The following is a 26254-nucleotide window of genomic DNA, read 5'->3' on the forward strand; positions in this document are numbered from 1 at the left end:
TTAAACAAATAAATATTTATTTATTTAATAGATGAATTAGGCTTAGATAATTAAATAAATAAAATAAATAAAATATTTATTTAATTAGACATGACAATTTTAGGTGTCTACACCCACATTTCATGTTCCAAGTGAAATTGGCATTTGCTCCTATGACAAATGCTAGAGTGTTTGAGGAGATATTCTCCCATTTGTCATTTTTTCCCGCAATCCTTAATTACTCCTAAACCTTGGTCGCACTTTTGTGCCTCTACACCTTTACATCATTTTTGACATTGAAACAACAAATTTCACAAGTTTAAACATAAGATTTATAACATCTCTAATTTTTATTTCAATAAATTTACATCAATTAATTATTTATAAAAAGATTAAATTAAAATTAAATTAAAATTAAATAAAAGATATATTTATTTCCCCTACACTTATGTAGCTCTAGCTCAATTAGGGTGTTCACATAAACATAAAAAAATAATTCGGAAGTCTTCAAAAGATAAGATGATTACATTAGACAAATCTTAGAGATAAAACATGCATAGAAGTACTTTATACCCTTTCTCCATTTGTTATATCCAATCGGAAAAAATGATGAGGTTTAAGCAGCAGTGAGAAATAGCAGAGAGTTCCAGCCATGGCTTCTCAGGCCTATTCCCATCAAATGCATTTGTCTACACTAAAAATGTCTCGTTCCCTTTCATTCCAACTGCTCAATCCTACAAATAAATCATGCACGGTATGCAAGATCAATCCTTATAGGATTACATTAAACAAAGCATTTATCAGAATGAAGCACCTAAGAAAAATAAGGGTGATTAAGGCTTCAAACGCTGAAGCTGAAATTACCAATACAAACTCAGAAATTGTAAATACAGACACCCAATTAGTTAAAAGCGAAGGAGACGCCCAAACAATGGTTCGGCAAGTTTTTGAGGTATATAGAACTTTTTAATATTTATGGGTTTTACTTATTTTTTCAATGAAATTTAATACCGGTTATATGGTGTGATTGTTTAGAAATGCCAATGTTAGTTGAAAATGTTTCATGGTGGTTGTTTCTGTTGAATTGAAAGTTTTTGAGGTAACTACGACACTTTAGTATTGGTGTACGGGCTATGCGGTTCAGGGGTTATGTTTTTTTCCAATAAATTCAGTGTAGCTGATAAGCTGTGCTTGTTAATGAATTTGGGTGCTGGGTATAACTGTTAGACAGTGACATTCTTTTCAATTGAATGCATTAGAGGTGTGCATGTCTGTTTTATTTTTCTGCTCTGTGTTTTGGGTTCGATGGCTTTTTTCCATGAAATTTAACGTATGCGCTATGTAGTGCATGTTTATGAAAAAAGGGTGTTGGCTGGAAGTGTGTTTAGTTTGTACCGAGTTGAACCCATGGAACGGGTTTCACTTGGGCTAATACACGATGGCCTAGGTGTATCTCCTCTGTCCAATTCAACCAGTACTTGCATATAGCCTTTTCGGTTGAAGTACACCACGTTCAGATTCGGATGCTCATTAACACGTTTTCTAGGATATGAATCCGAGCCCATGATATGAATGTCGTGTTGATAGTAATATTAGTTCATTCTAACTTCCAGGCAACGTGTTTAAGGGATTGGAATTTGGGTTTTGCCATAGAAAGTGTCCCTTACAGGAGTCTATTACAACTGGCAGACAACATGTTTACAATATCAGAACCTCGGTCTGATCATAGTAAGAGGTGGTTTATTAGGTAACTTTTGCACCAACAGCTTTGCCAGTCCAGAAGAAGGATTTAGGTGCAAGTACTTCGGTCGGCATGTTAGCATCTGTTGTCTCTCTGGAATTAACATTAGTAATGGCTTCAGCGGCCTGCATTCTGAATCCTCTCTGGCTCGTGGTTGGTTTCTGTGCGATGTGGGTAACTTACAAGCTATTTATTACTTGTTAGTCATATGTCTATGATAGGATTTTATTCCACATTATACCCCTGGTTATCATTTACGTACTTTTATGTGAAGAGAGTACTTAACAATTGATTAGAAGAGTCATGATTACTTCGTAACATCAGTCCATTGCGGCTGTCAGACAACTTGTTTACAATATCAGAACTTGGGTCTGGCCATAGTAAGAGGTGGTTATGAGGTAGTTCTCGCACCGATAGCTTTATGATTCCAGGAGGAGGATTTAGAGTTGTCCCTGGGTTGGTTTGTGAGCATTCTGTCTCTTTAGCACTAAGATAGCAATGACCGGGTCCTCTCCAGCTTGTGGTTGTTTTCTATGTGATATATGTAACTTACGAGCCATTTATTACAGTCATATATCTATGATTGCATTTTATTATCAATTCCCTACTTACCACTCAACTGGGTGCATGTTAAAATAGAAATTACGAGGAGTTAAAAGAATTGTGATTGCATAGTAATCAGGGTTCAACCTAAGTGGCAGGCAACATGCATACAAGATTGGATCTACAATAGTAAGTTCCATTTACTTACCATTTCAGCCATAGGCATATTAAGATACTCTTCAAACCAAGGTTAAAAAAACCATTAAGATGAACGCTAATCATTTTAGGAAAAGTTGATTGGCCCACAAATTAAAAGGTCAGAAAGAAACGTCTTTCTCTATCATTTTTTACATTCAACTTTGACAATCTTTTTTTTTTGAAATGAATATATCACCACAGTTCAATCCAGGAAAATTTGATTATCAATGGTTTATAGCTTTTGTTAAAAAAGTTAACATAGATTGCCTATTATGCTTGAAAACATGGATTATGTATTGTGTGGTTTCATTGGGTTGTCGAATTGTAAGGTTTTTGTTCTGGGAGCCCCATCCTAGAATCTTATGAAGTTTTATGTTCATAGCTCAGAGACAATAGATAATCAGGGATAATTGGGGTCTTCAATAAATCTGCTTGCTTCTTAACGTGAAGTTACTGACTGGAAATTTGTACAACTGAACAGACCCTATCAACAAAGGGTTTTTCATTTTGAACATAAATGGGTTATTTCTTTTTCGCTAATTATAAGTTTGTGTGGGTGCTATTTTTAGTTTGAAAATCGACGTGGAATTTTAGTTTTAGTCTTTAAATTGTGAGTTGTATTTTAACATGGGTCTGAGAATTTCAATGTAGCACCAAAATAGTGTGGGGTTGATTGTTATTGTAAACAATTTATTGCAAGCAGATATTTAATTTAGTTGCTCTTGTGATTGTGCTGTTATTTCAACATGGGCTGGAGAACTGATGACATAATAATTTGACTATTTTAGAAACTGAGAGAAGAAGAGAAACAGAGGGTTGAAGAATTAGATGAGATAGAAAGAAAGGCAAATTTGCAGTTTGAGAGAGAATACGTCATGGCCTCATCATGGGGCAAGAAACTTCTTAAGTTGCAAGGGAAGCTTAAGGGAACACCATGTGATCCAGAGAATTCACATGACATTTCTTTCAGTGAATTTGGGAAGCTTCTTGATAAAAAACAAGTTAACTACATGGAATATGGAGATCTGGGCCAGTCAGTTGCAGGTAAGCAGGTGAATATACTATGGGCATCCCAATGAGTATTCTTTTATAAATTCTTGCAATGTAAATTGCATCTATGTGGCGATAGAAAGCATTTCAGAGGTGAGATATCTGAAGACTCTTTCCTGCAGCTGTTTTATGCATTCTTAAGGAGATAGATATATTTTATTGTTTTTAAAATTATTTAGTTTTCTGCACTTACTTGTCAGGTACGAGTCATCCTTACAAAGATAATTAATGTCTTTTTGTTTACAAAGTGTTAGTTTTATGCACTTACTTTTCAGGTCTGATTTACTGTGAAGGTTGATAAAGATAAGGATCTTTGATGAACCGTATGAACACATGATTTCTATTCACTACCATTGATGAGCATCAGTCTCTTGTGAATATATCTATCTTTTTGATTTTTTAATTTTTTTGTATGTGCTTGGCCTTATCCATCTAAACTTGCTGGTGGCTGTAAAAAATTAGTTAGATGATACTAAAAGCTTGCAGGAAAGAGTAGTAGAGTTAAATGCATTGGATAGTCTTTTTGTTTTGTTTTTGAACAATGTTACATTGAGGTGGAACAAAATAGAAGAAAGAGTTGGCTTGATAAACAAGTTAAAACATTGTGTGCAGGATTTTAAAGCATTTGAATTTTAAGCAGTGACCTCTACTCAAACTCTGACGCCCAGCAAGCAAAGTATGGCTTGCACAATGAAATGTATGGCAAGTGTCAAACTCACAACTTTCCCCTTCAATCAGCAGCAGGAACATGAATATACACCAGTTTCTAATGTATGGCCGAGCAGCTAGACCTTCTAAATCATTGTGTCAATCCTTCAAAGACTGCAAAAACTTCAAATGTACTTGGCAAAACTTGATCAAACCAACAACTTAGAAAACATCAAACACATCCATGACTGGAATTCAAAATTTGAAACTTTGTTTGAGGCACAATGGTGATCTCTGAAATGAAATCACACCAGTCTAGTTAAGGATTATCTTTCAAACCTGAAACTAGAAATCTGAAGAGGGTTTTTGTCTTCAAAAGATTGTGGAAGAACCCAAGTTCAATCCGACAACATAATAGTATCGTTCATTAGCATACATGCAAACGAGCCCCTTGAACCTCCTTGTATAGCTTTTGGAGGGAAAATACCCAATTTGAATTGTAAAATAATTCTTTTTCCCATCAAAATGATCTTTTAAGAGATCAATAATTTTTTTTTAGTGTAAAGGTCCCTTATTTCTCTTAGTTGTCCATTTTGAGGGACAAACACCTTTTCAAAATGATAGTACAATTAAGTTGTCAAATTAATAGAAAACATCAGAAACTTAAGCAAATAATTGATAATTTCACTTGAGTTGTGGAAAGTATTACAAAGACATTGAAATCCAACTCTGACCACACCATGATGAAACTGGAGCAGTAGGATGATGATCGAAGCCAACCTGGAGACTTACTAAAAATAGACGTGCTCTCCAAGAAGTTTGGAGAACATCCGAATAGTTTGAAAACACTTATGAAAGTGTCATTGCGATCCATATTATTGTTTGGGCTCATTGCCATAAACAAAAATCTTGAAATATAGAACTTGTGTCTTTCAAGAACTTTGGAGTTCCCTTTCCCTTACTGTTGACGTGGCTAAAATCGTATTGCTACAACTCTATCCGGCCAACGCAGAAGAGAATGATCTTGCTAAGTATCCTATCCTCTCTTGCGTAAGGAAATCCCTAATGCTGTTTTAATTGATCAAAGGGGACAACCTCAAGGTTCCAAATGTTAGGTCATGACTGCGGGACAACTCAATGGTTTGATGTGTTTGCTGGGAGCACAAGGGGCCTTACGTTTGCAACAAGTTGGTCTGCTGCGATTCTCAGATTGCGAAATAAAAGCAAAGGAGAAGGGTTAAGAGATCCTAAGGACAATGATAAGAATGACTAGTGTAGTGGGTAGACAAATTTCCATAAACAAATTCTTGTTTCGCTAGACACACCCTCACAACTAGACAAGAATAGTGCAATCTCCAAGGGATGAAGGATTTTCAGATCGGAGACACTCATTTAAGCACCCAATACTGGTGTAGCCTAAGACGAACACCTGCAGTTGAACTAAGCACAATTTGGGTTCATACTAACCATGCACGGTGACCTACAATCAGCAGACCCCCAATGGTATGAACCTGAAATGCATCAAATACCCCCCACGTTTTGCCATTGAAATCACTGAATTCTAATTCTAACTACCTAGAAGAAACCATGCAAACGGAATAAAACCAAGATGATAAACACCAAATGAATGTCCATATATTGATTTCCGCTGCTATTACAACAATTTCTGCATTAGTTCTACTCTATTCCTAACTACTAAAATCTAACCTTCTACAAAACCTCTAACCTGCTCTAACCCTAAAAATCTAACTAGAATCTAACTGTCTAACCCTTTATAAGAGAAAGTTCGCTGCCTTTTATAGATTTTATAATTCAAACCAAGGGCTAAGATTGATTGCATTCAACAGTCCTGATCTGCCTTCTAGAAGCGTAGCAGCTTTAACCGATGCCTACTCAATTCTCAGTTATTCCCCCAACCACTTCTTCAACTACCTTCAACTATCTGGCTTTAATCTGGTCAATCAGGTAGTTGTGACATAACTGACCTGTGTCCCTTCATTTTGAATTCATTAGACGGGGCCCACAGGCAGTCTTTTACTTTTAAACAACTCAGTTTTTTAAACTGAATTTTTGGAATTTCTTCCAACTGTGCATTTTTTTGAGAATTCACATTTTGTAGCACTTTGTGTTCTTTGTCTTCAATTTCGTTGGTGGACTTCAACTTGTCGTTTGGTGGTGGCACATTTCCCCATGCTTCGTCATTTTTCTCCTGCGCACTGCATCTTCGCTTCCCGACTTTGATTGCGATCAAGTCTCCTCGACATCGTTGATTTGCAAACAATCAATTTTGACCCGCATTAATCATTTTGAAAAATTAAATAAATTAATTTAATAAATATTAAATTTAACTTTTAAATGCCCTTTGTGAAATTAGGGTTTTAAGCTTTGAATTGCGATTTTAATTTTCCTCCGGTAGGATGCTATTTTCATTCAATCATAAGCGTCTCCCTCGAGCAATTTTAGGTTGAACACTATGTCACTTAGAAATTCAGGTTCTTTTGATGTTTTGGGAGATTTTAATTTAAAACACCCCTTTTATGAATTTCAGACGTTTTAAGCGAAATGAGAGATTTTATATTGCAATGTCTTCTTTGGCAATTTCAGACCTTTTAACTATTTTGCGAGATTTTGGATCCACCTAGCACACTTTCAATTTCGGCCAAATTAGTGGTTTTGTGAGATTTTAAACTTTTAAGTTGTACTCGCCCTTTGTCATTTCGAGCGATTTGAGCTTTTGGCGAGATGTTTTTTTGATTGCTCTCTTTGTTTATGAAATTCGGCCATCTAGAGAGTCTACGTGATTTCATGGTGGTGTTTTTTGCATTATTTTGTTCCTCAAGTTTAAAACGCTTGACTCTATTTTGATAGAAGACTTGGTTATTTAACACAAAATGTGCGATTTGATATGAGAGGCGCAACCTTCTTGTTTGCTGGCAAAATGATCTAAAGGGGTGAGTTTGCTCTTAAACACTTAGCTCTTGTTTTGTCAAACTCACGAATTTGGGCCTAGATGAGCGATTTTCCCTCCTTATCCCCCGCTTAATATAAAACTCGGCCTTTAACCTGAAACGTGCAACCTTTCCTTTTATTTACTTAAGTTATACTACCCTCAAAACTTCGGGCGAATTAGTGATTTTGAGAGATTTTAATTCAAAACATCTCCCTTTTGCAATTTCGGCCATTCAAGTCGAAATGTGAGATTTCGGGCCTAATTGGTGAAATGCATGATTTTGACTCTATCATTTCGGATAAATGAGGTCCTTTGGGCAAGATTAACTCTTTTCGGTCCTTTCGACGACTTTGTGCGATTTTGTTTTTAGCCACTTCTGGCTTGGAAGCCGACTTTACAAACTTAAGGTATTTTCGGTTAAAAAGACTATACTCGCGCGATTCTGGCCTTTTGAATGATTTAGCAAACTTGTCTTCCTTTCCACCTTTTCGGCGAATTGAGGTATAATTGTTGATTTTATGGTAGTGCTTGTTAACCACAGGTAAACATCAGATCTGCTACCTTCCCAACCATAGACGATAAGCTCTTATCGTCACCCCCGAGCACACTACATGTCCTTCATGTTATTGAGTTCATTACTATTGATGCAATCATGACCTTGCATATATATGAATCAATACCTCCTAATAGACCTCAAGTCGGCCATATACTTTTGGCACCAAGGATAGGGTCAGACCTATATATTACAAGTTACATATGAGTCTCCCTTAGTTTCAAGATACATTTAACTTAATACAAGTTACACACAAGTGGTTCGCCCAAGTAGGGCCTGCCCCAAATTAGACTCATACAACTGAGATATCCAAATGCCAAGGCCGACAAGCCACTTGGCATTTTGTGCACTAGGTTGGGTCTAGAAGGGATCCGACCTAGCTACACAACAACACTCCCTCTTAGCTAGGGAGGATTCCTTCTTAATAACCAATTCACATAGTGACTACCACCATGGCTACTCCCATGAATAATATGTTCACCATAGCTACTCCCAGAGGTTGAGCAAGCACATCATGGAATATCTTCCATGATACCCACCATACCTACTCGTAGAGGGTGGAAGAGGGCTTTCACCTCAACCTTCTCCCAGAGAAGGGTGCATTACCACCATGCCTACTCGCTGAGGGTGGACCGAGGGCTCTAACCTCAAACTTCTCCCAGAGAAGAATGCATCTCCACCATGCCTACTTGCAGAGGGTGGATCCACCATACCTACTCGCAGAGGGTGGAACGAGGGCTATCACCTCAAACTTCTCCCAAAGAAGAATGCATTAACAAGGGATTGCACCTCGAACTTCTCCCTCACAGAGAAGAACTCATTAACAAGGGATTGTAGCTCGAACTTCTCCCTCATAGAGATGAACTCATTAACAAGGGATTGCACCTCGAACTTCTCCCTCATAGATAAGAACTCATTAACCAAATCTTCATGATGACGTGGCTCCCTCTGAAGCTGGAATGTCAGGCTTCCTCTGAAGCTGAAATGTTAGGCTCCCTTTGAAGCTGAAATGTCAAGCTCCCTCTGAAGCTGAAATGTCAAGCTTCCTCTCAACCTTCTGACCTCTTTGTCCAAGGTTACTTTTGACGATATGTCAGACTCCCTCTGAATGCTGATTCTTCCTGTGCGAAGAAATGGAAGCAATCTTCCTTCCTTGAATGCAATCTTTGATTCGTCCATATTTAGCATGTCAGAGACGCACGCTGATATCATCCAAATCAGGACTACCATATTCCTTATGTCCCGCAGGCTTCTCCAGCAGCAGTCAATATTCCTTGGAAGCTTCTCCAATCAAGTCCCGTAGGCTAGAAAAGTAGCATGAATCTCTAATGCATTCAATATGGATACATGTTCAAGGATATAATATTTCCTTAACATCGCAGCTCATCCAAACAAAGATTTGCCTCAATTGCATTATTCTCCTGTCGGTTTTGCTGTTAGTCTACAAAGGCAATGCCATGAAAGCACAACGCTGCTAAGAAAATAATTACAGACAATAAGGGTAACCCCAACCCCGATTATTTTACAAGGGTGTATGCTAAACCATCCATGCTTCCCTACGACTCCCTTCAGATTTCACAAATTCGAAACATAGTCGAAAATCCACGACAATCGATGATCTCCACCAAACGCGAAGCCGTCAACGCTTCAAATGCCACATCACTCGCAAAAACTAAATATCTAGATAAAACAACCGCTACAGAAATCACATCTCCAACAAAGAATCGAACGAGGATAGACAATCAATAGTCCTGAACTTAGATTTCTCATACTCGGCTTCACCTAGAAAACCATGCCAGCTTAAGCTCCAACAAATAAGGATTGCACAACCTTTGTATTAGACCCCTTCAATGATATGTGTATGTGAGTTGCTGGTATTAATTCTCAGCCCGTGCCAAAATGAGTGCTAAGAATGATATCCTACATATAGAAAGGGAGAAACGTTGCCTGAAGAATGCCTTCCCCGATATTTAGCCGAAATGGACCATACCCTTATTTTCGGGCAAAGGAAATAATATTCACAATCACAATTGTGCCACACCAAAATTCAGCTGTCAGCTACTCTATTTGTGCCAAGCATAAGGAATAGTTCTATAGACAAGATCGCAGGTTTGTGGAATGGGTTCGGCCTGAACAGTCAAACCGTAAGCTATGATAATGACCCCTTGCCGGCCATGAGAATTCCTATACATGCCGACTCCTAATTCATAGGTTTCGCCCTCAGACTGCAACTACCAGCCGCTGAATATGACTGGTTCAGACCGAGGAAGAAGGCAGGGATGTGGTGATAAAAGCAGTTCGCCCAATTCAAGTGCCCTCGATTCTCTTTTGGTAGACTTCGATGCCTTCAATTGCAAGGTGTAACGCCACTGGTTGCAGAGATAGGTGATTGAACTCAACCAAGATGACTCTGGGGTTGTGTCAGAGCAGTCAGCTCAAGGGTTTCGTCGATTTTGAATTATATTTTGCCTTTCTTCCTTTTCATCACATTGAATGACACACTCCTTTGGAATGCTTAAACGAATCTAATCGAATTTCTTTGAACCCTGGCTCTGATACCATGTTGAGACATGGACCAGCTAGGACTCGAACCTAGGACCTTCCATACGTTGCTGGAGTGCTCTACCACTGAGCTACTGGCCCCTCTTGGACCAGTCCATCGTCTGTCCGGGTGTGGCTTATTTCCAACACCAACACCCCCCCTTAAGCCACACCTCTCGTGTGCTTGGGGCTCCTAGCTAGGACCTGGCTCTGATACCATGTTGATTTTAGGGTAGTGCTTGTTAACCATAGGCAAACATCAGATCTGTTGCCTTCCCAACCATAGACGATAAGCTCTTATCGTCACCCCCGAGCACACTACATGTCCTTCATGTTATTGAATTCATTACTATTGATGCAATCATGACCTTGCATATATATGAATCAATACCTCCTAATAGACCTCAAGTTGACCATATACTTTTGGCACCGAGGATAGGGTCAGACCTATATATTACAAGCTACATATGAGTCTCCCTTAGTTTCAAGATACTTTTAACTTAATACAATTTACACACAAGTGGTTCGCCCAAATAGAGCCTGCCCCAATTTATACTCATACAACCGAGATATCCAAATGCCAAGGCCGACAAGCCACTTGGCGTTTTGTGCACTAGGTCGGACCTAGAAGGGATCCGATCTAGCTATACAACAACAATAATGCTTGATGGAAGCTCCTTATTTCATTTTCGACCCTTTTACTATTTCGGCTAAATGACCCTATTTGCGCGCTTTGTTTGTTTTACCCTTTCACAAAAACGAATTTCGGGTTTTGAGGCCACTTTGAGCGATTTTATTTGCTTCTTGCGAACTTTGACATCTTCTATGAATTCGCACGATTTTGTTTTGGTCACCCTTTGCTCTAATGTAAAGAACTCGGGTATTTTGATCAAACCACTCAATTTTTGCCTCGTTTTTCTCTTCAATGTCGAGTTTTCTCGGGCCCTAAATGTGTGATTTTCGTTATGCCTCTTTCTTTGTGCGATTTATAAACTCGGGTGATTTTTCTTTTATTTTGTGATAAACTCTGCCCTCTCTGTTCAAATGCACGAACTTGGGTTTCTGTTTGCCTTTCTCGTGAGTGAATTTCGGGTAGATTAGTTGTTTCGTGCGATTTGCTTTTGGCTTCTCTCATGATTTTCGGCTTGAGAAGGGTATTTCGGGCTTTGCTTGGCTTTGCAAGTTTGGGTATTCAACTGCAAACCGCGCGACTTCAGTTTTGCTAATCGGGCCTTGGTGAAAATGTGTGAACTTGTGAAACTCGGGGTTTTGGGATAAAATGCAGACTTCGCTGTCCTTTATCTTTCAACATGAATTGATCAAGGGATGAAATTCGGCTCCTAAAGCCGAAATGCAAGAGTTTCAAAGGCTCTCAAGCCGGAGAAAAGATTCAGCCCATTTGTTCAATACAAGACTTGGGCATATAACCTGAAATGAGCGAATTTTCTCTTCAATCGCCAAACTTATACTTACCGCCCTCCTTGGTTAATTTCGGCTATATTGGAAGAATTGTGTGATTTTGCTCAAGGCTGGGTTTGTATGTTCTTTTCTCTGTCGGGCAAATTTCAAAAACTACGGGGGTTCCATGTGAAGTAGGGCGATGTGTGCTTAACGCACAACACTTAACAATTAGTCTATGGGAACTTGGAAAATTGGCTAATTTTTATCAAACTGGCTAGGCTTTAGAAGGGGACATTACAGTCCTCCCTCCCTAGAATTGCTTGTCCCCAATCAATTGCAAATTTGAATGTTGCAAGATTTGCTCACTCTTCCAGGTAGCATCCTTCATAGGTAAGTTGTTCCATATCACCAAATATTCTTTGATGGTTGTCTTTCTTAAAGTACACTCCCTGAAATTAATCACTTCTTGTGGAACGAGAACAAGTTTCCCTTCTTCATCCAAAGGGGGCAACTTAGTAGAGGCAATACCATTATGTCTAAGCGCTTTCTTGAGGCGTGACACATGGAAGCCATTACACCCTTTTACTCTCATGTAGCTCTAACTCATAAGACAATTCTCCAATCCTCTTGGAGATCTTGAATGTGCCATAGAAACATGGCTTCGACTTCTCTGATTCACAACCTTAAGGAAATCTCCAACTTCACATGCACGCTTTATACGGTGCTGGTCTACGTACAAGTTGTGCTGATTTTGAGCATGCTGGAGGTTTTCCTTGAGGATTTCATTATGTCTTGACTCTGCTGCAACAAATCCTTAGCTTGGGGCACTCTATCATCACCAAACAATAAGTCAACAAAGCTAGGAGCTTTATACCCATACTATGCCGTAAATGGAGAAATCTTTATAGACGTGCTAAGTAGAATTATTATAGTACTTAACCAAATGATGCCATCTTACCCCTTTTTGTTGCCTTGAAACATTATTTTTGAGGTATTCACTAGTTTTTCTTTTTTTGTATTCCCTTGTCATTCTTCTTGTTCTTCCATTGTGATTGTGTGCTCATTGTTGGTTGTTCACTTGATTTGTGTTGGTGCTACACCAGTTGGTATCAAAGCAAGTGTTTTTTGAGTCCTAGGGTGTGTTGTATATGAGCTATAGAAAAACTAGTATTTGTGCAATCATCACATTACAAGTGGTCCAGAAGGTATGATGGGCAATAGAGTTGGAAGAGGAGGTGCATGAAATCTTTGAGTGGCTATATGAATGTGTATGGATCTTTTTAATATGATGTGAGCTTTGTAGGTGAGATGCAATCCTTGGAGTGTTGCACAAGCAAAGAGGCAATGACTCCATATTTGTTATTGTTGATAGGTTTGCAGAAATGACTCCATTCTTTCTTAGAAGTTGAATGATTTATCCAAATTGCAAGCTTATTCTTGAATGAAGTTGTTCGGTAGCATAGCTTATTGTGTAGTATTGCTTTAGACAAAGATACAAAGTTTCTAAGCTGTTTCTAGCACACTTTATGTAGAGGTTCACAATTGAAGTGTTGATAACTTACCTAGGTGTTTGGTTGGAGAACAACCTACATAATGGGATTCTTTGTTGGCCTAAACAAATTTTTTGGTGGTGTGAACAAGGTGTTTCGCCTAGTGGGTTCATCACCTAGGTCCTATTCACACTAGTTACTTAAATTTACTTAGGGTACACATAGGATACTTATCACTTTATGTCTCAAGTCATAAGATTAAAGCACATGTCATAATCTTATGCAATCCTATGCCTCACCTTGGTCTATATAACCAAGGGTTTCCCTTTGTATTCTTGAGTTGGTCATCTCATTGTATACTTGCATCCTTTGGTAGAATAGAATTATTCTCTCATATCTGATCTATCATTTGCTTTCGTTGAAGCTCTTAGATCTTGGTTCGCTACAATTTTTAGCCAAATTGTGCATGGTATAGAGCATTCTATACCAACTATATATGCTGTTAGAGCTTGTGGGATTGTTTCTTGTTAGTCTTAATTGAGAGACCTTGGTTGCAAACCTTTGTAGATTTTGAAAAGTTAAGTATACTCTTCTTTTGCATTAAATGATAACTTGGAGAGTCGAAAAAACTTGATAGAAATACCAGATTGGGGGGGGGGGGGTGTTCCTCTTTGTGGGCTTGTATTGCAGGTTCATTTTGGAGCTTCTTGGTGCAAATCTGAGTTCACCATTGAGTTCAGGGTGTTCAAGAAATTCAGTTTAACCTTTTGCTTTGTCCAAATTGGAAATGTGAGGCTAGATTTGCAAGGGTTTGAAGTTAGGAGGTGGTTGTTAGATCTAGAAGTTAGTTGCATGTTTGGAGCATTTTGGTTCCAATTTGACCTTGCCATCATGTTTAGAAGCCCCAAGAACTTAAGGATCAACTATGAATTCGTTAAAATCAGACACTTTTAGCTTGGGTCATCAAAGAAAAAATTCCCCTTGATCGTACAGATTGTATCACAGAGAATATTCTCTATGCTCGAAAATCTTTTGTCTATGCAGCCATTAGTGGTACAATCAGATATTTTAAATTAAATAAAGGTTTTTGCATATTTTTTGTACATGTCGTACCTTGCTTGCATAGGGTGCCTTGTACCTGAGGTAGGATGCGTCTCGTGGCAGGTGTGGTCCCAGCCAGTGAAAAACTTGAGTGGCGAAGTATACAACATCTTCAGTGTGAAGATTCAACTACTATATACTAGCATCTATTGTGAAACAACTTCAATTATTATTAGGAAATCGCCAATCCTGTTGTAAAGCAGTTTCTCGCTCCAACTAGGTGATTTCTTGTGACCATTTAGCCATTTTAGGCACTTACGTAGTTTTCAAAGAAATTAATAGTGGTTTTGTAGAGAAGGAATATTCTATTGATCTGTAGCATATTTTGTCACTATCACTATTGATGTTATCATTGTGTCATGGCGATGTCAACAACCTTCTCTCTCCATTCTGCCCCCCTCTTTGTTGTAGTTTTTGTTTTGGTAGTTCAACTTCAGAAGCCCATATCTTAGTCATTTGACTTCTTTTTTGTTAGCAATTTTTTTTTGATTTGGGGTAGAATTTCATGTGCTTCATAGTGGTGCAGATGGTTTTTGAGTTTGGTGCTTGGTTTTTCCAAAAAATGTAGATTCTCATGGGTGTTACTGAGCACTTCTCATTTTGGGAACTTCCGAGGCTTTTGCAAGCTCTTATGGTAATAAGTTTTGGTGCAATTTTTTGAAGTGTATAATTTCTTGTGTATTTTGCAATTACTTTCATTTGTTTGGCCAAATTTGTCATTTGCATGCATTAAGATCAAACTCATTTTGTTATTTTTGGCCAGTTGCACCCACAATCACACCAAGTACAAAGTGCCAAAACCATACATTGTTGGAGGAATCATTGATTGAGCAATTTGGGGGATTATCTCATGTTTTTGCTAGTTGCAATCATGCCTCAATCCACATAAAATTAAATGTGATTGCTGTGAGAAGAAAGGACATACAATAGATGAGTGCTTTTTGAAGCAAATTGATGATTCAAAACTTCTTTATGAAGTTCATTTTTTGAGACAACTTTGCATTGCTAATGGCATCAATTTGCCAAACTCTTCTCAACTTTCATCAATAGATTCATTTAATGTCCATGCTTAGGAATCTTGTGTGGAGATATCATTTAGAATGAAGAGTGTAGTTAAATGGGATGCATTGAGATCTCATCTCCATCTACTATTGCTTCTGATGAAATAACTGTTGCTACATCCATGGCTTCAAATGATTTGGTGCAATAGGATATATAGTCTTCTAGATATACCTACTTTGGATGATTACTTGTTAGACATTTTAGGTTTGTTTTGTGAGTCCTATCTTGCAGACTTGGAGGACACTATTGAGGATATTCATCTCCTTCTAGATATTATTTCTCATGGATTTGCATCTTCTTCTTCTTCTTCAAATGTTGTGGGGGAACATTTAGACCTTCTTGTTCCTTCTCTACCTCATCATTTGTCATAGCTTGGCATTGGTGTGAAGATCCTTGATTAGTACTTGGAGGAGACATCTTTGGCTTTGGATTATGTTCTACATCAATTTCTACAAGAGTTTGGATTGTATTTTCATCAGCGTGGCTTGAAACACCTAACTCGATTGTGGCAGCTTATAACATTGACATGGGTACAGCTGAGCAGAGTTTAGAGACATTGCACATCTTCATCTTTCTTCTTGTGTTTGTTTCAATAACGGGAAGACATCCTGCATACATTCCTGGTTTTGTTTCCCTAAGAGGGGGAATGCCGTTCGACGACATTGGATCATCTTGAGCATTCATTGTTGGGCATATACCATCACTGCAGGAGATTACTTTGAGGGGGGCCTGCATAGTCTCTCTTCTTCTTCTCTCTTAAGGTGGGGGGGTGTTATCGGAAAATATGTATAGTTTAGTAATGTTAATTGTTGATAGTTAGTTAGCCGACGGGTAGGTAGTTGGAGTCGCGACGGTTGTGTCGCACCCCTTTGGCTGTCATATATTGTACCACCTCCGGGTGTTGGAGGACATGTAAGGTTGACGACAGATTATAATATGAACATCTTTTGACATTAATGGAAAGCTTATTCTGGTACTTCTTTTGTAATTGCATTGTGCATTGCTGTTCAGTTTCTGTATTCTTCCTGTTTACCCAGTGAGGTAAACATTTGGCGCCGTTGCCGAAATTATTCCGGGAGGGACGGGAATATACTACATGGCACAGGGATAATGGGACAACCATTGCCCGAGGGGACGAGCAGTAACCCTGACGAAGATCACCAAGAACTGTTCGAAGGAGAACGAGCACTCACAAAAGATTTCTCTTGCATCCTTCAAGCAGCCATCGAAACACACGTACGGAGGGAAGCCACCATTGAGGCTGTTCCAGAGGATGCTGTGTGGAGCGCGCTTGGTGTAAGCCCGGCGGTGAATCGGTTGATGAGCAATTTGCCTAACCTTCTGGCTCAAGCATTTTTGGCTCTTCAAAACTGCAGAGAAGACACCTACCGTGAGAACCGACGACAGCAAATCTTACGAGAATTTCATGAGCGCCAGGATGACGGACGTAGGGAAGACCGACGAAGGACAAATAATCCTTAAATTGTTAAGGGAGACAAATAAAGAACACTGTTAGAGCAGAAGAATTATGTTGATTATATACAAAACAATGAATTAATAAAGACGTGTTGTGTTTTGGTCTATGTGTGGTGAAATATGAAATTGTACGACAATTAATGCCCAATTTATTGAATAAAGATAGAAATAAGAAATTAGAAACCGGCGAGTGGGAGGCTGCGCAGAAGGCTTTGATTCTGGAACAACGTGTAGAATGTAGACGGAGGCTGAGGCAACTTGCCGAAGGGTTGCTCGAAGGGAACCAAGGAGGTGTCATGGAAGGTGCAGAAGCCAAGGGGAATTTCTACGCGTCGCCAGACTACTGTAGAGCGAGAAGCCTTGAAGAGTTTCTGGAGGAAACTAGGTTACGGAGAGAACTAGTTGAAGAGACTCGAGATTGGTTCATAGACTTATCTCTCACGCCACAAAGGGAGGATCACCGAAGGGAGCCGGGCACGGGTGACCACGAAGGGGAAGCTAACTGCACGATAGGTACAAGGCAGAACACCGTACCTTTGGTCACCACCACAAGAGACATCAGCGGCATCGGAGGGAGTAGCGTCGGAGGGCAGACACGGCCACAACCACCTCCAAGTGGACGACTTCCATCAATGGCTACCAAACAGAAGTTGCCCAAATTCAATGGGGATAGCAAAGATGATCCCGCACGGCATTGCCGTACCTGCGAAACCATCTGGACAGCCAATGGGGTGATTGACCAGGATGAATGGATGAAGCAGTTCCCCGCCACACTGAGAGGAGTGGCTATTGACTGGTATTCAGACTTGGATAAAACCGGGGTAACTACGTGGGATGAATTGAAGAAAGCATTCGAGAAGGAATTTCGGCTTCTCCGAGATGATAATGAGATAGTCTCCAAAATCTATGGAACAAAGTCAAGTAGGGGGCTGAGGAAGCGTCCCTGAAGTCGAAGGCTGGGATGCTGGTGTCTGGGCTGCCAGGCGGGCGTGGAGGTCATAAACCTGTCGAGTGCGTGCTGCCACATCCCACTCCGCCACCAACACCTTCTCTAAAGCCGTCTTCACCATATGCGCAGCTTCCAGCAACTCCTTCTCCTTGGTATCCGCGGACTCTGCCATACCGACCAACTGAGTCTGCAACAAACCCCGCTCTGCAGTAACAACATCCAACTCCTGCTGCACAAGGCTCCGCGCGCTCTGCTCCTCCGACAGGCGGATGTCAACGGCAACCTTCTCTGCACGGGCTGTCTCAAGCTGTGCTAACAACTGCGTCCTCTCGGCTGCCCACAAAGCCTGCTGTCTGGCGAGATCTCTCTCTATCTCTACACAAGCAGCCTCGTGGACCGCGGACTCATGCTGCGTCTGCCGCAGTGCATAGTAGGCATCCTTGTAAACCTGCTCAATCTGTCGGACGAGAGTAGTCACCCTACCCTCCACGACGGGCTGAGGCACACTCCAAGCCTCGAGCATTGCATCTGTTTGAATAGCTGGCCACCCCTGTGACTCAAAGCATGTAGCAAAAGCTGTCGAACAGCCTACCCGCATAAATTGGAGGACCTGCTCTAATTCCTCCACAACCTGCTGCAAAGCTCGCGTCTGAGCCGTTGCCACCACTCGCCGACCCCTCGTCACCATATCTGCTAAGTAAGCCGACGGTGGAACCATCGTGCGGTGGCACCACCGTGCGGTGGGAGCCACCGAAGGCCGCAAGTTTAAAACGCCGCACACCGAGGAAGCCACCACGCCGCGCAAGGAAAAAAACCACGCCACACGAAGAAGCCACCACGCTGCACACTGCACAGCACCGGACACCACGAGGCGCGAAGGGTAAAGGAGAAGGCGCACATCGTCGAAGGCACACCACGCAACGCCGTGGGTAAAGGGAAAGGCGCCATGTACCGCACGGCCACCACACACAGCAGGTTTTTTTTCACAGCAACGCGCAGTAGTCGCACCACCAAGCACCGCACGGGCCGACCACCAAGTAGCGCACAGCCAGACCAAGTCCGCACAACCCCACGCAGCCACACCACAGGTAGACCAAGCAGCCGCACGGCGGCAGCCAAAAAGAGAGGGCCGTTACGAAGGGAGGAGTTTTTCCTAAACAAATCAGTTACAGGGAGATAATGGAGTCTGCAGGAAAAAGGAATTGGAAAAAACGGTTGCAGGAGGGCAGCCACATGAATAAGGATAAGCGAGTTCTCCCTTCGGGTGTACGCATAGCAGGTAGCACAATGGACGCCACGCAGAAGAGAAAGACACCACAGCAGCATGCCGCAAGAGGGAAGAACACATGGACTCCGCAGAATATCACCTTTGAGGGATTGAATGGGTCCGAATGCAGGAAGTGGTGGCAGGATACACCAGATGATGATTTGGTGAAGAAGAGCCTTCGGAAAGCAGGAGTGGAGTGGGCCATCCAAATGCCTGTGTTTGCTATCCGTGACTACGAGGGAGCATTACGGTTCATGGTTGACACCTTTGATAGCCATTCACGGACGAGTACTTTTGAGTACCTTGGGAAGGATATCACGATATCCTTCAAACCGGCAGATTTCACGAGAGTGTTTGGCATTCCAGGAGTACATGGCAAGAAAGTGGAATAGAAAGCTAAGAAGATGATGCGAGAGGAAAAAGAATATTGGATTAAACGAGTATCCCGAGACTTGACCACAGCAGAATTAGAGAGCATTGTTGATGCCACGAAGAGCCGTGGGATGCGTAGGTCTTTTGTTGCAGAGGGCCATTGGCGATGCATAATGGACGTCCTCAAGAGCAGGTTGACGGGGTCTGGTAGGGCATCGGATATCGCTCTACCGCAGATCATATTGATGAATGAACTTCTGAATGGCGTTGTGTATGATTGGGCTACATTGTTATCAGAGCGGATGTGCGAGTTCTTGAGGATGGAGCATCGCACGTTTTACATGCCCCACTATGCCATCGGATTGTTTTTGGAGGCCACGCGAGAAGTAGTACCGGAGGCAGAATTGGAGATAAAGCCGCAGAGACCATTGGTTGGTTGTAGGTGAGCCTCCTATCATGCATTGGAGACACCTTGACATTGGCCATTCTTCCGCAAAACGGAAAAGGATAGTAGAGACCCCCTCGGCAGAACCTAATAGTGGAAGAGAGACTTCCAGCAGCGAAGAGGCTTCGGAGGAAGAGGATTCGGCGGAGGATAGTAGCAGTAGGGCGACAGAAGAGGGGAGGATGGAGCCCGCGGGGGAGCGAGTCTTGTTTGCGCCACCCTCACTACCACTTGGCACACTTGTGAGGTCATCCGCGGGAGTGGGAGGCACGTCGATTCCAGCTTTTGGGGAGGGCCGCACACCCGTTGCACTTGGGCCAATGCAGCAGGTGGCATCACCTTCCATCGTACCACCTCCGTAGACTAGTGCGCCACCCGCGGGACCGCCTCCGGCCATAGAGGCACGTACAGAAGGCATGGTGGAGTCGTGTGGATCACCACAGCAAGTAGTGGCAGAGGAGGAGCACAGGGAGGTGGTCGACGCAGAGCCTCAAGTGCGGTTGGACGTTGTGGGATCCGAGGCAGTAGTGACTATGTCTGCCTCTTTGTTGGAGGAGCCCCTGGAGAGACACACTTTAGAGGTGGAGAGAGGCCCGGAGGTGTTGAGTACGGATCCATCGGTGGTGGCTATGGGGAGTTGGCTGACCCGGCGATTTCAGATGAGGGTGATGCCACCAGTAGGAGCTGCTGTATTCTCACCTAGGCGAGAGCCTCTGACGGAGGTGGTAGACTTGGAGGATTCATCGGGCGAGACACCGGTACCAGCAGTAGGGCATGAGATAGGAGAAGTCGTCCCTGCTACCCAGGAGCAGGCGGGGGTAGAGGAGACACCTTTGTGCCAGCAGGATGCAGCAGTTTTGGTCCCACTCGAGCCCCCTGCACCTATATCAGGGTCCCAACCTTCGGGGCAGGATGGGGAGGACATTGAGGCTTACTTAGCAGATATGGTGACGAGGGGTCGATGAGTGGTGGCAACGGCTCAGACGCGAGCTTTGTAGCAGGTTGTGGAGGAATTAGAGCAGGTCCTCCAGTTTATGCGGGTAGGTTGTTCGACAGCTTTTGCTACATGCTTTGAGTCACAGGGGTGGCCAGCTATTCAGATAGATGCAATGCTCGAGGCTTGGAGTGTGCCTCAGCCCGTCGTGGAGGGTAGGGTGACTACTCTCGTTCGACAGATTGAGCAGGTTTACAGGGATGCCTACTATGCACTGCGGCAAACGCAGCATGAGTCCGCGGTCCGCGAGGCTCCTCGTGTAGAGATAGAGAGAGATCTCGCCAGACAACAAGCTTTGTGGGCAGTCGAGAGGACGCAGTTGTTAGCACAGCTTGAGACAGCCCGTGCAGAGAAGGTTGCCGTTGACATCCGCTTGTCGGAGGAGCAGAGTGCGCGGAGCCTTGTGCAGCAGGAGTTGGATGCTGTTACTGCAAAGCGGGGTTTGTTGCAGACTCAGTTGGTCGGTATGGCAAAGTCCGCGGATACCAAGGAGAAGGAGTTGGTGGAAGCTGTGCATATGGTGAAGACGGCTTTAGAGAAGGTGTTGGTGGCGGAGCGGGATGTGGCAGCACGCACTCAGCAGGTTTATGACCTTCGCGCCCGCCTGGCGGCCTAGACACCAGCATCCCAGCCTTCGACTTCAGGGACGCTTCCTCAGCCCCCTCCTTGACTTTGTTTTGGGTGTACATATGCATTGTCTCCATTTTGTTGCTAGTCGTCGGAGACGACTTCTTTTTTGGGGGGGATGATGTTATCGGAAAATATGTATAGTTTAGTAATGTTAATTGTTGATAGTTAGTTAGCCGACAGGTAGGTAGTTGGAGTCACGACGGTTGTGTCGCACCCCTTCGGCTGTCATATATTGTACCACCTCCGGGTGTTGGAGGACATGTAAGGTTGACGACAGATTATAATATGAACATCTTTTGACATTAATGGAAAGCTTATTTTGGTACTTCTTTTGTAATTGCATTGTGCATTGCTGTTCAGTTTCTGTATTCTTCCTGTTTACCCAGTGAGGTAAACAGGGGGGGGGAACTTTTCCTCACACTGGGTTTTGTCCTTTTCATTCTTCTTGAGAGCATTTTGTATTTTTCTCTCTTTTGGGGAGGAGTTTGGTCCCATTGGGTTTTCTTCGTTTGTGAGAGATTCCATTTGTACATTGGTTCCTAACATGGCCTAGTGGCAAGGACCCATCCTTGCATCTTTGCATTTTGTACACTCTCCTTAAGTTGCACTTAAGGGGAGGTGTTGGCATGAACAAGGTGTTTTACCTAGCTAGTTCATCACCTAGGTTTTATTTGCACTAGTTGCTTATGTTTACTTAGTGTATACATAGGATACTTATCACTGTATGTCTTGTTGGTAAATGGATCTGTCAGCTATTTTACCTTCAAGAATGACTTTGAATCACCCAATGAGCAGTGACAAATATACCTATAGTTGGACAAATATAACAACTCTCCTTTGCATTTAGAAGGTCAGCTCCCTCGTCTGATAGAAAATGGGGTTTTATAGGATATGCTTTTAACTAGAAAGTAGAAAATGTAAGTAGACTAAAACAAAACAAGAAAGACAGTCAAATAAAGGAGAACTAACACAAAGGTTCATTTCCCCAAGAAAGGATTATTGAATAGAAAAGAGTGCAGCCAGTGTTTAAAGATTGGAAAATGACTTAACATAAGAAAGCTATCTCCACAACTAGTTTCATGATTCACAAATCAAGAAATAAATTATCATTTCATTCTGTATGCATAAAGAAAATGTGTAGTTAAGAAGGAAACAACTGGAGTTTATCATGTGACAAAATATTAAAGAAATGATTGTAAATTCAACCTAGAGGAATTCACAACACAAAACACATTCTGTTTCACGACCAGCCATATCATTCTTCATTCATTTCTTCAAACTAAAGAGCTCATATACTTTTTCCATCTTATATAAATTGAAAAACCCAGTATTCTTTCTCAAGAATTCCAAGAACATAGCCAGAAACTGAACCCTTTTTACATTGCATTCCCCTGTATATATAACTTAGTTTGTTTTGTACCTACTTTTTTCTCACTTGGGGAGCTTATAAAGTTTTATAAAATAAAGTACAAAAATAAACTCCCGGGAGCACACTTTTAGACAATTTTATTGCAAACATTAAGATAAAGGTTCTAAGATAATATTTAGCTTGTTTTAGTTTGTCAAAACTTTGAAGGGCATATGGCTGTCAAGGCTTTAGATATGCAAAATCTCTATAAATTTATAGTTATTGCTTTTGATATGCAAAATCTCTCTAAATTTATAGTTATTGCTTTTGATGTGCAAAATCTCTATGCAATGCTTGGATTATCTACTTGTATACATTTTATCTCAGTGACTTTTGTAGCATGTCTGCTGTTACAGTTTGTTGTAACTTTATACCATTGACTTTTTTCTATAAGGTTCATACAAGACTTTGAGTCTTTAATGTACTATCTCCTTTCTATAAGAGACATTTTAATTTTAACAAAAAAGATAAAAATAAAAACACTTTTAACTCATTTTTTCTAAAACTCTGGCCATGAAACTTAAATGCATAAGAAGGTTATAAAACCCTATCAAATTCTAAGTTTTAGTAGTTTGTCATCATGCTATGTAGAGTTACTTCACAATGAACATAGCAACTCCAAACCTGCAATAAATCATTAGGAATGTGGGAAGAATACTTTAGATTAACTTTATGAGTAGAAGAGCTGATGAATTCGTTTGTACTAATGAGAACTGAGAATTTCCTGATCTCTGAATAATGAAATATCCGGAAAAAGGGGAGAAAATTTGATATTGACCTTCTATCTGTCTGCAGATGATCTGTAATTTAATACGAAACTAAGCTTTTGAATTACAAATCACTTAATATTGTTTATGCTCTGTTTGGAACTATTTTCATTTCCTTGGAAACTACGTGATTAAGAAACTTCAACTTAGAAAAGGATATACATGTAATGCCCCTTTTTAAATTTTTTTGCAATATATGCAATTTTTTTTGAGTTTTCTGATTATTGCATAATTCTGATATAAACTAACACTTCTGAACAACAGTAATAAAAATGAACAGAAACGAGAAAGGAATGACTTACAGCATAATGAAAAACTTCTGCATATATGGTAGTCAGATGATGATAGGGAATAGCAAACGATGATTTACAATTTATATTTATTTTTGTATTTACAAGGCTCATGCAGATTACGCTATATAAACCCTGCGGCTAGCAGTAGATCCATGACTTCACTTTCATAGTCTACAATCCGTTATGCAGCTGCCAATGATGATAACAACCTAAGAAGTGGACTAATCTCTCACGATCAGGGTCTGTTCATCCCTCCAAGATACGGTCTGCTGCAACCTAAAAAAAAGTGGCTTACAAGAACATGCTTTGATAGCAGTAAGCTTATAAATCACTACAAACTACTTCAATTCAACCTGCTGTTATACTTCAGAACCTAAATAAATTAAATGCAGAGACTTCGTCAAGTTGGACAGTCCCTTTCTATCCTCTATGGGTATCTCTTGCTAACTAGATAGGATAAGTCACAGCCCCCTGCAATCTGAGTTAATGATGTGCGGTCAGCTTGAAACAACTTGTTTTGACACTGTGGACAGGGAAGGACTCACAATTTCTTTCTTCTGTGACAACCCACCATAATTAATTCAACAAAATTGAGTATTCTTTTTTTTGTGTGTTTAATTTAATCATTATGTTTTATTCAATTGCATACTCTGGGTATCCATCCATTAGGATTAGGCATTCATCCATCCGGGATGAGCATCTAACCATACAGGTTAGGCAATTGTCCATATGGGACATAAGATTTCATCTATCCAATACGGTATAGGCATCTACCCATATGGGGTAGGCATCTATCCAAACGGGATAGGAGATGCTCTAGCCAGAGACTTAGACTCATCGGGGCCATTCGGGTCTTGAGCCACTCACTAAGTACTACACTCTTTTAACAAAAGTGCACCGAGGTTGCCGTCCTTAGGAGTAATTAATAACATAATACAAGCTTGAATTCCGCCTCGGAATTTGGCTTAAAGCCTCGGGAAGTCAAGTGAATCTATACGGGATTCCTTTCGAGTATGCATTGAATTACTTTTTTTTTTCCAATTTAATTATCTTATCTTTCAAAATAGGATTCTTACTCAACCTTTCTATACCAAGCCTAGACCCCACCCACGAATGCCTGAGTACGAGGGGCAACTCCGTCCCAAGACTGCCTACATACCCGCTTCAGCACGGGATCAAGGCGTAAAGTATGTAGTTCTATTTTCTATTCTATGGTTTGATGTAAACTGATTTGTGGGTACGCAACCCTTTCTAGGGTCAATGTCCCAGATAGTTTATCTGCGGTTGCTACCCACGGTGGTAGCACTTTAAACAAAGGCTCAAGATGGCCTATTGTTTGTGGCCTAACAACTACATCCTAACACCTATCATGAGCGTCACCCTTGACCAAATTGTCAATCACCAATATCTCTTCGAAAATTAATCCCATAAAAACATTTCACTCATCATCCCTATAGGGGTTTACTATAGTTTAACTCAGCGGATGAAAGTTCGTTTTAAAGTTATCTTATTAAATTATCGATCCAAGGGGGATTACCCGCCCCTTGGATTTTATCTTCCAAGTGACCCTTATTACTCCCCGCCGATTTATAGGGACGATGCCACAGACGTCGTTGATGTAGCTTTATTAGGCGTTAAGTGCAGTAGTTCAACACGATGACATTACCCGTAAGCGTGACCCAGAGGCACTGTATATACCGAACGCTACTTGGTTTTGGTTTTCCAACTTCCTTTATTTAATTTTTCTTCTAACCTATGATAACATCATGGTTGGAAAATAATTATAAAATTGAACGAGTATATTTAGACATTGCAAGCTCAATTAATTGAAATAACTACTTAATGAATGACAGGAAATAAAAACCATAACTAGAATTATTTATTATTCAAAACTTGAATATAACTTGCATAATAATGGTAGCTAGGTAACTTGCATACTAACAATTAAATGTATAATTTGCATGAAGGAGGAAACACCAATAATTGAAATCAATGTAAAGACATTTGCATGAAGCGAAGGTAAGGTAAATTGCATGCGAGAATATCGCTATAAAAACCACTAATCCCAACATAGAGTTTGGCTTCAAGTCATTTAATTTCTAAGTGGATCTAAAAAAAAGATCTAAGTTTCATTTAATATAAACTGGTTAAACTAGATTATAAAATCTAAAATTTACCTAAGTTTTAAAGAAAGAAATTTATTAACTAAAATTTATATGTAAATGCATAGAAGAAGGAATTTAAATAAACTTAAATTTTAAACATACAAAAAAAAGGATTTCTTTTTTTTTTAGAGAAAAAAATAAATAAAATAACATTACATTGCCATCGTAGTGTTTGGCATTAATATGGGTGGATGGGAGTGGGACCCCACGGGCCCCCTCCACTACCCTGCG

General features: G+C 40.8%; 1 protein-coding gene across 2 annotated transcripts in view; it reads left to right on the forward strand.

Moving 5' to 3' along the window:
• The first annotated feature begins 530 nt into the window (after window positions 1–530).
• Window positions 531–26254, forward strand: part of LOC131057366 (probable inactive ATP-dependent zinc metalloprotease FTSHI 4, chloroplastic) — a 205404-nt gene continuing 179680 nt past the window's right edge. Inside the window, exons 1-2 of one of the 2 annotated variants that reach the window (XM_057991512.2) lie at window positions 531–931; window positions 3250–3505. In XM_057991512.2, the coding sequence (XP_057847495.2) occupies window positions 632–931; window positions 3250–3505 (556 nt within the window). In that variant the 5' untranslated portion in view covers window positions 531–631. The remainder of the gene's footprint in view (window positions 932–3249; window positions 3506–26254) is intronic. The other variant, XM_057991511.2, reaches the window with a different exon arrangement.

Source organism: Cryptomeria japonica, chromosome 5 (assembly GCF_030272615.1).
Source record: "Cryptomeria japonica chromosome 5, Sugi_1.0, whole genome shotgun sequence".
Taxonomy (NCBI): domain Eukaryota; kingdom Viridiplantae; phylum Streptophyta; class Pinopsida; order Cupressales; family Cupressaceae; genus Cryptomeria; species Cryptomeria japonica.